We start from the raw sequence: 14251 nt of genomic DNA on the forward strand, positions 1-14251 counted from the left end.
ATTATTATAACCAAATATACTGAGTTTTTGTGATTAATTAAAGAAGTTTTATTGATATGATTAATATTTATAATGAGTATTATTCGCAAGATATTTTGATCTTTCGTACTATGATTTGATGTGTTCAGTTTAACATTTTTGATCATAAAAAAATAAAAATAATTATGTTTTTTTTAATCCCCCCAACCCAATAATATATAATCAGGTCAGAAGACTGAGCAGGTTGCAACTCTATGCCCTCTGCATGCATCTGTTCAGTTGTTATGGGTCAAGTAAAAGGAATTAATTTCCAAAATTGTATCTCTTAATTTTACTATAATTTTTCTTCAAAATTAATTCCAAATTTGTAATCTCCTATTTGAAATTAGCTTTATTTTAATAAATTAAATTAATTATTCAGCATACTGTAATTTTTCTTTCTAACCGAGATGTACCTACATGTAAACCATACCCTTCAACATAAATTAATAATAACAGTTCCCAACTAAAATATCCTAGACAGACCTGCTGTCAAAGGGTACTCTTTGCTTTTTTCAAAGCTGAACACTTTTTCCAAAGGCCTATCAGTGGTTTTTTCCACTCATCTTTATTTCTTCCTCTGCTTTCTTTGCATCATCACGTCTAGACAAAAACAACAAGGGAAACATCCCAAGTATGCACCCAATAGTTACTCCAACTGCTCGACCCTGCAAAAAAATTACATCAGACATAATAAACAATTTCGTGTAAATGTTTTTACTGTCAAATGTCCAAGATTTGTCTATAACATAACATAGCAAGAATATTTTAAAATATAAACCTAAAACGATACATTCAAAAGAATGCAGTCCATGTTAAGTCACTTTGGGAGATTATACTAGCAAAGCCATGTACAGCATAAATGGTGGATAGTGATCACACCTTGTAAAACCATTTTTGGCCACAACTGTTTCACTAAAAGTGTAGTATGAGCATTGTTAATGTGAAGAAGCCAGTCAACGAGTCACAGTTCACTACTGCATCAAGGGTATTATTACCTCCAAACACCTCAGAATTTTGTGATTACAAGCCTTCTTGACTGCTGTTTCACCTTGTGGAATGAATTATGCATGAACAATGCCACTAATGTCAAAGTTAAAAAAAAAAAAAATTACTTTCTTTACTTGTGATTTGTCATGTGAACTTTAAAGGATCTAGGAAATGGGGCTTTCCATTATGGTCCCTGACACTTTTCTAGGCCATCCTGGAAACATCTTTCATCACAACTATTTTCCTCAAAAACACGAGGAACAAACTTCACAGAAACTTCTTCACATTCAAGTTTTTTTTCCACAATGAATCAGTTTAATTAAATTTAACTATTCAGCATCCTCTTTTAAATGTGTCAAGCATTTCATAACAGATTTGACTTAAAATTTAATATTAATTCTTTTCTCCAACAGTCTGTTATTTTTAGGCTGACACAAAACAATGCACTTCCACTCTTCATGGCTTCTAGCGCAAAACTGGCCAGCTTACCTTGATGGTACTGCCATTGCAAGTGAAAACATTTGCCAACTTATCTTTGCTATGGTCAATTCCTCTTCAGCTTTCACAAGCCTTACAAAACTCAGACTCATTACTTTTTTTACCATACTTTGTATTTACCATAAGTAAGTACATTTAACTTTATAATAAGGACAAAGTGTTGTCTCAGAGGGAGGGGGGTGGTTTGAAAAGTTTTTAGCCCAATATAGATTGCAAAGGTTCTTATGAAAGACAATATTGCCTATCTGTGCTGTGATTCTTCTTGTATGTTCACAGAGATTTTCAGGTTTGTAACTATATTCTTCTTTACAGAGGTTGTTGAAGTACAGAAGATGAATTAAGATGGCAACTGTTGAGAAAAATAAAACAATTTGTAGTTACTGAGTACCTTCATTTAATGGGAATGTCATCAAAAAAAATTTATGAAGACATGCAGCAAACACTAGGGGAATCTTGTCCTTTATACATCATAGTCAAAACTGGGTTGCAGAATTTAAGCATGGATGAGATAGTGCTGAAGATGCATCCTGCAGGGGAAGGCCTATTAGTGTTGACACCTGCAAATGTGGATGCTATTCATGACCTGATCATGGAAGACTGCAGCATAACACTGAAGCACATTGAGACAACCTTCAACATCTCCCATGAGCGAGCTCACAATAATGTGATGAATGTTTCAAGAATGAAAGCTTCTTCAAGGTTGGTACCTAAAACACTGAAATCAGAAGCAGGAAAGAGTGAGGTGCTGTCATGAGAGTGTGCAACACTTTGAAGCAATGAAGCTTTGTTTTGAGGGTGCTATGTCACTATGGACGAAACATGGATGCAACCACTTCAACCACAAAACAAAAGAACACTGAAACAGTGGATGCATCTTCCCCCCTCCAAAGTGCAGAAGTTGGCTGAGAAAGTCATGTCATCCATCTTCTGGAATACAGAAGTGATCATGGTTGATTTCCTGGAATAAGGTGTTACTATCAATGTCGAGTATTATTCTAACCTACTGAGACATTTCCAGAAGGAACTGATGCTCGAGAGGCACAGGAAATTTTCCAGAGGAGTCACCTTGCACCAAGGCAATGCACCAGCGAACACAGCATTTGTGACTCAGGCAACACTGCATGACTGCGAGTTTGAACTATTACAGCATCCATTCTATTCAAAAAATTTGGCTCCAACTATTTTCTATTCCAAATCTCAAAAGGGTCTTGAAAGGACAGAAATTTGACAGTGTGATAATGCTATAATGGATGCAGTCAACAACTGGTTTGAGCAAAAATCTTACAGGTTTTATTTGAGCAAGTTACAAAAGCTAGTGTGTTGACTTAAGGGGGAAAACTTTTGAAAAATAAATGAGTTTCCATGACTTTCCATCATTCATTCTATGAGAAACTATAAACTTTTCAACCTCCCCTCATACTTGACAAGATGTGATTCAGTTGCCTAGTGCCTACCCTAACAACCAAAATAAAATGAAATCATAAAAACTGAAAGAAAAAAACTCAAGAATATAAACTTTGAAATGCATTACAATCTGGTGCATGCTTTTTTCTCCATATCTGTAAAATCCATCTGGTGCTATTAGTAGTTAACCATAGATATCGTGTGATCTATGCTAAGCATGAGACAATACTAATGCACTGTTTCAGCGTATTTTAATTTTATTTATTTTACCATATCTATCCAAACATCTGTTTTGTCATTTATGTTGAGAGCAAGGAAATTTGCTGAATTCGTTTACAAGTTATTTTATTATTAAAATAACTTGTAATAACAAAACAATAATAAATTACAAGTTATTTTATTATTAAAATAAAATAACTTGTAATTTATTATTGTTTTGTTATTATTTTTTTAATGTTTCTCAAGCAGAACTTTGCCAAGGACTTCTGAAACTGCGTGCAAAAGTGAATTACATATAATGTCAAAGAATTTCACAAAAAACATTGTTAATGTTCAATATAAAAAAATATAGTCAAAAATATTGTTAATGTCCAATATAAAAAATATAGTCAAATTTAGCTATTTCTTTATTTCATAACTAATAATTTTAGTTAATTTTATCTTCTGGCATATGTACAATTTAATCAAATATACAGTGGATTCCGGTTATTTGGACCACTGTTTAATCGGGGCAAATCTTAAAAAACAGAACCCAATCGAGAAAATAGCCAGGGTTTACTTTGCTTAATTGGGAAAAAATGCCGTTTAATCGGGGCAGGAAACCGCAGCACTGAAGATTACCCTACGATTGTCTCCGACCGTACCACGTAGTTTGGGTAGATTTCTGGAGGTCACAACCATAAAAATAATTAGCAGTCACCTGTTTATTGGGCTTTTGTGTTAGTGAAATCATCATAAACTGATAGTAAACACGATCTTATTGAATTTGTGATAATACCGACAGCTGGAATTCTGTGGGTTATTATGGTAAAATGTGTTTACACTTCTATGGAATCTTCAATCATATAAAAAAAATAATTTTCAGAATCTTCTCTTCATTCCTACTTTTAAAGCTTCATAATTTGTTACTCCGTTCTCACTTGCACGTATCGTGTTACTTGCAATTTGTGTGTGCCGTGTTCTTTGTTATTGATTGCTTATCTTTTTACTGTTTTAAATTTTAACCCCCACCCACAAATGACAGTGAACAGAAATGTCAACTAGTTTAGTTAGTATGTACATATTAATTCTTCTGATTATCACGTATATTCTTCCGAATTTCATGTATCATTTAATTTTTTAATTGGTAAGGTAATAAAGGGTAAATCTGTACTTAATCTATCTTTACTTTTATAGCCTGTGGATAACATCCCTCCTATTTTCGCTAATTAGAATCGCTGTTTAATTGAATTAAAATTCAATTCACAAACGTGATCACAATGACCGGCGCTTATTACACATCGTATAGTGAATGGTATGGTGACTCCATTGTAACGAGATTTGACTGTACAGTGAACCAATTGTAAAGGGGGGGGGGGGGGCATTGTATTTTTAACTATTTACGTGAAACTTCAAATAATTGGGGCAGCTGCTCAATCGGGCCAAAATGCACTATTCCCAATGTGTCCCAAATAATCGGAATCGACTGTATTTATTCTTTTTAATTAATTTCATCTTCTGTGAGATGTACAGTTGATCAAATACATTTAATTAATTTAGATTACTTTTCTTTATACATTTAAAAAAAAAAAATTGCATTAGTTATTTTTATAACTCATACACATAGTTTTTGAAATTCTGTTGGTTGGCATGTATTAAGCACCAAAGCAACAAAGGCTGCAAAGTGCCAGAATATTATTGTTGTAATATACATGTATTTTTTATTGGTTTATTTATTTGCTGGATAAAAAAAACCTCTCAAGCTGCCAGGAAATATAACTGTGCAACCTCACCAACAACCTGGGCCTTTATCAAATACAGTTTCAATCAGCAGGGATTGTTTTTTTTTTTTTTTTTGGTAGTTGTTGGCACATCGGCTTCTATGGCCATAGTGCACCTCCCAAGTTTTTGCAGTACTTTGATCCAAGCCCGAGGCGGGATTTGAACCCGCGACCTTTGGGTTGCCAGGCAGGCACTTTACCCACCTGGCTAGCCCAGTCGGCACAGGGATTGTAACTGCTGTACTAGCTATGAGGGCTTGAAATGTGATGCCTTACATGAAAGCATATTTCACAATCCGGAGATGGGAGAAATCCCAGGTGCCGTCTGACATGAACATACCTAATCCTTGAGATATGCACTATCTAAGACATTAATGAAAAGTATATAAAGACAAAAGATGTAATATCATATTTTCTATGTTGTGACAAGTGAAGAGAAAAGTATGATATATGAAATATCTTATGTAGAGCAGCTCCAAAAAACAATTCAACTGCCATAACCTTCTGTCAGGCCAGGTGTGTGTGGTTCTGCTGGTTTGTCGTACATAGCCACCAGGAAGCAGCGATCACCTGGAAGGCCACTTCCCAGTACCTGTATCTGCCAAGAGGAGGTAGAGGTCAATCACTGGCTGTTATTCAAGGTCATCCAATCCAATAATGAGATAAGATTTCTATTATTCTCAGTAAGCAAATCATAAATTATGCATTACAATAAGCATAAATTATGCATTACAACAAAAAGAAGAGAAAATACAAAATCATACTCATACCAGATTAGCACTCCACCTTGTTCTTGACATAGCCACTTGAGCAGCTGTTATATTAGGTGCACGCACTCCTATCCGTGATGCTATTCTTTCTACGTACCATGCTGACCTGAAAAAAAGTAGCCAAGCAACTTAAAACTTTCGTGAAAGCTTAATAAATTTTGTTTATAGTATAATACACAGAAAATTCATTTTAATTAGTATTCACGTTCAATAAACTTTAAAATAACTTTTTCACACTAAAATAACCTAAAATGTTTGGTTTTTTAGGAGCATTAGCAACTAAGGCCATATTGCTCGGGGGATGTGTGGTGGTCGTTCCCTGACCTTTCCGCATCCTCCGTATTTGGTGGTCACAGACTCGAACCCCGGTCTAATCAAGAAGCGTGTGCTATACAGACATTGTTAATTAGCTTGCACCACAAACATAGAATAAAACATGTTATCCCGAAAACAATGTGTTCACCTGCATTCCAACCTTGCAATGTAGACTAGCATACCTGATGCCAATTCATTAATGAAAATAAGCAGAAATTCATAGAATTTGTAAAAAATATCTTGTCACTTGAAAAATCACATCTACATACAGTACACAAAGCAAACATGTTACCTTTTCCAGAATTTAAAATATATCTGAGAAATCTTGTGTACAGGTAGTTCCCGACTTTACAAGTTAATTTGTTCCTAGCACGTGCTTATAAAGTGGAAATTTATTTCCCATAGACATTAAAAAGAGAGGTTACATTCTCAAGAATGAAATTTTACCATAGTAATGTTAAGTAAAGGTGAATAAAACAATAGTTTAAGCATAAACAATGATTTATTTATCCAAAGAAATGAAAACATAGTCTTTAAAATCAAGTAAATTATAATAATATATAAATTATTTATGTCATACAAAAATATTAAAGAATGTTTATTCTTCTTCATCATCGACTAAATGCACACTCATTGATGGTTCATCATTCATTGTTGGTTTGACACTCGTTATTAATTTGATGGATGCTTCCAGCAAATTCTTCTTTGGAAATGCTTCAAGAGTCACCTATTTCCAAGACAGTCTTTTCTTTTCTTTATAAACTTCATGATAGCATGCATAAGATTTTTTAAATTTGTAACAACTTTTCTAGTGTGCTTGAAATATGAATCTTGTGACTCAAAATCTCAATTGCTTTTTCTGCGCTGAAAAGCTTCATCAAGCCCCTTGAGAGCAAAAGAACGAACAGGAGTTTCAGCTGTTAAACCTTCTTCCTCAGCTTCTTCACATTTTGCCATTTCAATGCAGTCTTCATTTGTGAGCCCGCACAAATGAAAGTACACAAGTCCATTGTGTACTTGAAGCAGATCAGTGACATCAGTTGTAGATACCTCAAGCTGCAATTGGTTAGCAACATTTACAATCGCTTCTGTTTCATTTTGTATGATCTCTGCTGGTTCTTGAAATCCTTCAAAGTTATTAATAAAGTGATGACAGAGTTTATTCCAAACACATTTCATGTTGTTTCCCCCTAATTTTGTCCCACACTCATTCCGTTATTTTGATTGCATCTAAAATATGGAATTCTTTCCAAAATTATTTAAGAGCTGGAGACCTCCCTCCTTATCTCCTGCCTGAACTAATAAATGCATGCACAATAGTACTGTATTATATAGCTACGAGTGTGGTTTCAAATGCCGTATTAATGAATGTTTAGCATTTATTTATTGAAATTAATATTCATATTTTCAATTTTGTTGATACAATATTTGAAAAAAACTCTTAAACCTGGGAACTTTTAAAGCGGGAACTGCCTGTGTGTGTCTTCTGAAACTGTTTTTCTTTCTTTAGAATCTTAATAACACTGTTAAATAGCCTCTCGTCACAAAGTGTAATGAAATGGTCACGTTATTACAGAGAACAATGCTGTTATCCTGCATTCTACAACATAGAATGCAGGATAACTTAGACTAGCACATACGACAATTAATTTGTTAACAAAAATAAATAGAAATTACAAAAATTTTTAAAAAATTCTGATTTTAACGTAGTTTTACTATTTTTTTATAAAAAAAAAAGATGGCGAAAAATTATATTAAAATGTTCAATGCAGACAGACCTGCTTGTGATGGGTCTGTTTGCTTTGAACAATGAATACAGGAATAAGCCCACTTTCAATTGAAAAGATATGGCCAAACAGAACAAGAGCAAAAACTAAATTTTAGTTACACAGTTCAGAAATAGCACTTTTTTGTCAAAGAGATAATGGTGGTGGCTTCTATATATATAAAACTATACACCAAGGACATTCTGAAGCACTCAGAGCAATTCTGAATGCATTATGTTAAACAGGATTAATCCAAATTAGCTAACTTTCCCTTGTGAAGTCATATACAGTAGAACCACAGTCAAGATGAGATTAATTAGCACTTGATAGAGATGCTGCAGGATAACTTAACTGCACCAGAGATCACTCAAAGAATACTATATTCATTTTCTTTAAGCACATAGTTCATATGTACTCGGTGCTCCAGAAAGTTATAAAATTATAAAGTTAAAGTTATAGTTTTCTGTGAAGTATTCATCTCAAATTATATGCTGCTGGTGAGGGATATTCCACGACTGGCTAATAGTAGTTTGGGGTAAATGCATTTTGTACTCCTTACAGAAACTTAAAGCAGCCGTTTTTTTGTTCTGAGAGTCTGTGGCCATTATGATTCATTCATAAAAGTAAATTATTCAATGCAATTTTTACCTGAATTTCTATGGAGCACATATTCTGGGAATGTCATGAAATAGTTTAATAGTCGGCATATATAGATGTATCAACAACAACATTCAGGATATTGTTTGTTATACTGTTTATTCTAATTGCAAAAAAGGTTGCAAGATCCCTATGGTACTCTTTCTTGAATGAAATATTGTGATAGCATGTTCTGAGAGCGAACCTGAATTGTCCTGTGTTGTAAAAATTTCTGAAAAAAAAAAAAAAATAGCGGCAGATTGCTTTACAATCCCAGGATGCACATCATCTAGGATGCCACAGCACTAAGCAGTATAGTGTATAATGTTAATTGCAATGTGGTTCCAGGGTTCCCCCAACTCTGCATCAGACAATGTGATGAATACAAAACAATGTATGAAACATCTTTTTATAACAGGGACATTTATCATCTCTGATTCTATGGCAGTGGTCAGACAGACAGACAGACAGACAGACAGACAGACATAGCCGACTGGGCTAGCCAGGTGGGTAAAGTGTCTGCCAGGCAACTCAAAGGTCACGGGTTCGATTCCTGCCTCGGGCTTGGATCAAAGTACTGCAAAAACCTTGGGAGGTGCATTATGGCCACAGAAGCCTATGCGCCAACAACTACCAACAACTACGACATCGAGAACGAGAATAGCCTGTGCGGAAGTAGCTTATTGCCGCTCCTGGAACAGAGAAGTTTTTTCTGATTTATTTTCTGTTTTATTAGCTTAAATTGGCATATTAACTTATTTTCTAGAGTAGCTTTATATTCCTAGTTACGATACTTAGTTAAAGTTTAACTTAGATAGATATTTTGTAGGTATTACTTAGTATCGGTAAGGATATCAAATCCACGTGTTACAATTTGCAGCTCCGTTGAACGAGAGGTTTTTTTTTTTTTTTTAAACCATATTTAGCCGATTTATTAACCAATTGTTATATCAAATTATTTTCTGTAAGTAGTTAGTCAGGATCCTTAGTTTATTCTGAATTGAGACAGCAAGATTTGGAAGTTAATCGATACTTAAGTGTCCATAGATTTACCGTTCGTAAATTGCCGCCATTGTTACGCGATACAAAATATCTCGAACTAGATAGCATAAGCTTAGTATAGTATAGTATAGTACATAATATAATATTGTCAATTAATCAGTAAATCTATTAATCTTGTTGAACTTCATTGTCAATTAAATTGTACTTTTAACTATATACATATAACAACTTAGATTATGTAACATAAATAATTAGCAAAAATAAATAATTAATACTTTATTATTATTATAAGCCATATGGTGCAAGGAAGCCTGAGGCTTATGCTGCACCAGGCAAAAAAAAAAAAAAAAAAAATTAACGCATTACCCTGAGAGAGAGAGCAAGAGAGAGTCAGAAGTAGAAGGGAATCACCAAGAAAGCAAGAAGAGAAGAGAAGAATGATGATATCCAGCTCAGGACCCTGATACGGAAGTAATATAAAGGGATTTCATAGATAACACTCGATACTGAAACATAAATATAAGTTTAGGATTTTAATTTTGTACTGAAACTGAAATTTTATTGAAATTAAATCGAAATCATGACTCAGACCAGAGCAGCAAAGCAAAAGGCTCAAGCTAATTGGGAGTGCTGTGGCTCAGGGGAGAACTAAGGGGGGGCAGTTGCCCTCTAAATCACAGCCTTTTCAAGTGCACTATTTGCTTGATGTTTGTGGAGCAGTCAGGTACGGGACATGATACTATCATGGGGGATGTCTTTGTATGTGCACGATGCAAGGAGTGTAAGGAAATCAAGCGACAACTCAGAGTTGTTAGGGGCCTATATGAGAGCTTGAAGGACAGGGTGGATGGCCTAACGATTAAAGGTGAGGGGCCCATCAAACTCTCAGCTGCCTACACTGACGCCAGAGATTGCACTTGGGCATCACGCAACACAGTGGCAACCCCCAAGGCAGAATGCGCTGGTCCCAAAGGAACTAGTAGTTGTTGGTGACTCTATTGTCAGGGAAACGGGAAACATGCTTTGTAAAAAGAATAGGTGGAACAGGACCAGGGTATGTCTGCCAGGGGCAAAGATTGATGATGTTGTAGAGCGGATATCATCTTTTAGGGGCACAAAAGGTGATATAGTTGTACACATTGCTACTAATGATATTAAGAGTAGGAGACCGGTGGAATTACTTAACAAGTACAGGTCACTGTTGAAAAAAAGCCGTGAATTAGGGTTGAATTTGAAAGTGTCTGCAATTCTGCCCAGACAAGATAGGAGGGAGTATATGATGAGAGCTCTGTCAATGAATTCGGCCCTGGAAAGATTGTGCAAGGCTCAAGGGGTAGAATTTTTTTCAGCCTGGTCTGTACTTGTTAACAGGAGAGACTGCTTCTACAGGGATGGGATGCACTTAAATAGAAAGGGTGCAAGAATGTTGGCTGATGCTATCGAGGCAGTGTTAGGTGGGTCGGAAAACTGCTAGATTGGGGGATACAAGGACTAATAGATTAACAGTAGCCACTGGCAGAGGTGAAAGTGATTCTTGCACGGCTTCTATTGGAATGAGCAGAAGCCTGGAAAACAAGATGCAGGATGTTTCAGAGACTGCTGGGAGTCATTGCGGTACAAGTAAACACATGGGTTGTGTTAGGGTAGCTAAGAAAAAGAACAGGTGCATGTATACTTGTGTGTACACCAATGCTAGGAGTTTGGTAAATAAATTCGATGAATTTTAGGTATTGCTCAAAACATCAAAGGCTGATATTGTTGGGATATCAGAGACGTGGTGTCACACAGATATAAGTAATGCAGAACTGGAATTTGGGGAGTACAACGTCTACAGAAAGGATAGGAAGGGAGGAGGGGTTATGCTATTAGTTAAGAAACACATAAAATCCAAGGAAGTGAAGCCAGTCGACATCGCTGGGCAGTGCAGTGTCAAGTCAGTTTGCTGTGACATAAGCATTGGGAGATAAAAATTGAGAGTAGGAGTGTGCTATAGGCCTAATGACTCTGATGAGTATAATAAGAAACTGTACAGGGAAATAGAGTGGGCCAGTAAATCAGAGCGTCTTATAATGGGGGATTTTAATTTCCGAGATATTGACTGGAATTTGTGGGTTGGTCACTCACACACTAGCAAGGCTTTTGTGGGTTTATTGGATAATTGTTTTCTAAATCAGCATGTTCGGGAGGCAACTGGAGGGAGTAATATTCTTGATTTGATTATCAGTAGTGATTCTTCATGTATTAAGAATCTGCAGATACAGGAACCACTCGGTGGCAATGATCACAGTGTGCTGAAGTGGGATTTACTCAAGGAGGTAACTACCATTAGGGGTAAAGGGAAGGGTTATTGCTTTCGTAAAGGCGACTACGATGGTCTGAGACAGTATTTAAATTCTATACAGTGGGACCAACTGATGATGTTACCAACAGCAAACTCAAAATGGGAAGCATTCAAAGAACTTATCTTGGAAGCTACTAGGCTTTACATACCAACTAAGAAATATTGTTCAAAGTTGAGGCCTAAATGGATGTCAGATGAACTAATGAGACATATGGTAGAGAAGAAAAATGCATGGGATACATATAAATTAACGTGACACAGAAGCTACGATAGATATAAGTTGATCTGTAACCAAATTACAAAGGAGGTTAGGCAGGCGAAGGCAGATTACGAGAAATCTTTGGCAAGGGATGCAAAGAAAAACAGCAAGGAGTTCTTTACATATGTAAACTCTAGAAGGAAAGGGATGAATAAGATTGGTCCACTTGATATCGATGGTTCAACTGTTCATGATCCTGCTCAGGTAGCTAACAAACTAAATCAATATTTTGCATCTACATTCACACATGAGGAGTTATTCAAGAAGGAGAATGCCATAGATGAAGTAAACACAGGCAGGGAGCTAGATGATCTTGAAATAAGTGAGAGTAAAGTGGAGGAGAAATTGTTGAAGATAAATACAAGAAAGCCACCTGGGGTGGATGGAATCAATCCAGTTATATTAAAGGAGGCAGCAAAGTAAGTAAGCAATCCGTTAGCCATAATTATGAGAGCTTCCTTGGACTCAGGGGAGGTACCCACAGACTGTAGATGTGCAAATGTAACCCCAATTCACAAAGGAGGATCAAAGTTTGACACAAGTAATTACAGACCTGTGAGTTTAACTTCTGTTCCAGGAAAATTAATGGAAGCACTGGTTAAAGAAGCACTGCAGGATCATCTTGACAAGAATTCAGTTATAGCTCAGACACAGCAAGGTTTTGTTAAGGGAAGGTCTTGCCTGACCAATTTGATTGGATACTATGATGCAGTCGCAAAAGAACTGGATGCAAGGATTAACTTCGATATTATATATTTGGATTCTTAGAAAGGCTTTTGATACTGTTGCACATGGAAGACTGCTGCACAAATTGGAGCAGTGTGGCATTGGTGGCAAATTGTTGCTATGGATAAAGGGATGGTTGAGTGGCAATTAATGGACACTGCTCATCGTGGACTAATGTTATTAGTGGAGTCCCTCAGGGTTCAGTGTTGGGTCCATTGTTGTTTTCTGTATTTATAAATAATATTGATGATGGTATATCAAGCTTAATGTCCAAGTTTGCAGACAACACAAAGGTTGGCAGGGTTGTTAAGTACACTACTGACACTATGCTACTGCAACAGGATCTGGAAAGGTTGAGCAGATGGGCTGAGAGGTGGCAAATGAAGTTTAACGTTGACAAATGTAAAGTACTTCATATAGGAAACAGCAACCCCAGAGCAACGTATCAACTCTGTGGTACTACACTGACAGTGGTAGAGAATGAAAAGGACCTGGGGATAATTGTACAGGCAGATATGAAGTTCTCTGAGCAGTGCAGACGAGTGCAAGAGCAGCGCATGGTGTCTTATCAATGATATACAGGAATTTTTCTAGCAGGGATAGGAAGGTGATTATTCCCTTCTATAAGGCAATGGTTAGGCCACACCTTGAGTATTGTATACAGGTCTGGAGGCCTCATTTCAAGAAGGATGTAGAGCTGCTGGAACGAGTACAGAGAAAGGCAACAAGGTTAGTGAATGGAACGAAGGGTTGCTCTTACGAAGAAAGGCTTAAGTTTTGCAAATTACAGTGTCTGGAGACTAGGCACCGGCGAGGTGATCTGATATAGGTGTACAGAGCCTTGAACGGTTTGAGTATGCTCAATGCTGATGGGATACTGCCTCTTGCTCAGAATAATCACCTGAGAGGGCATAAATTCAAATTGAGGAAGGACGGATGTAGGATAGGTGTGCGGAAATTAGCCTTTAGCCAGCGGGTAGTTGGTTGGAACAGACTTCCATCCCTTGTGGAAGTTGATAGCCTAAATAAATTTAAGGCTCAGCTGGACAGGTATTTCGAACGAACGGAGGGGTGAAGTGGAAGTGGGTTCTTTTTTTTTTTTTGGCTGATGCTGCATAAGCTTGCTTTCTTGCATCATATGCCTCTACTAATGCTAATGCTAAAAAAAAAAAAAAAAAAAAAAAAAGTGGTCAGACAGCCATGCCACCTTGCAGATAGCACATTTTGGCTGCTTATTTTTATTTCTGCAGTTTTTATAACCATGCCTAGCCACTGCACAGTGACCACAGACAGGTTCTTTCATACTGCAGTTCCTTTAATTTTGTTATTACTGTGTCCTTCACAGCTTGAATCACTCTTTGCTTTTAGTATTATGAGATTTGTTTCTTTAGGCTTGGTTATCTCCTTGGTTCTGGTAGGTTGGCTAAGTTCAGAGTTTTCATTTTTTTCTCTGGCTTTAGCTGCCTGTGCATAAGTCAATGTATTCATAGTATAATTATTCTTTTCCTCAGTAGTTATATCTTTTTTTTTTTTTTTTATGTGAACCC

General features: G+C 36.3%; 1 protein-coding gene across 2 annotated transcripts in view; it reads right to left on the bottom strand.

Annotated features, from left to right (window-relative positions):
• The window catches only part of LOC150085624 (transmembrane protein 65), a 165223-nt gene that overhangs the window by 32030 nt on the left and 118942 nt on the right, over positions 1–14251 (bottom strand). Inside the window, exons 5-6 of one of the 2 annotated variants that reach the window (XR_016546932.1) lie at positions 5660–5765; positions 505–686 (exon numbers count right to left, since the gene is read on the bottom strand). Coding sequence is in view for 1 of the 2 variants with exons in the window: in XM_090373397.1 (XP_090229523.1) it covers positions 564–686; positions 5660–5765 (229 nt within the window). In the remaining variant the exon portion in view is untranslated. Of the gene's footprint in view, positions 1–436; positions 687–5659; positions 5766–14251 lie in introns of those variants that run through there. The other variant, XM_090373397.1, reaches the window with a different exon arrangement.

Source organism: Mastigoproctus giganteus, chromosome 5, assembly GCF_048544385.1.
Source record: "Mastigoproctus giganteus isolate SK-2022 chromosome 5, ASM4854438v1, whole genome shotgun sequence".
In the NCBI taxonomy this organism is placed as follows: domain Eukaryota; kingdom Metazoa; phylum Arthropoda; class Arachnida; order Uropygi; family Thelyphonidae; genus Mastigoproctus; species Mastigoproctus giganteus.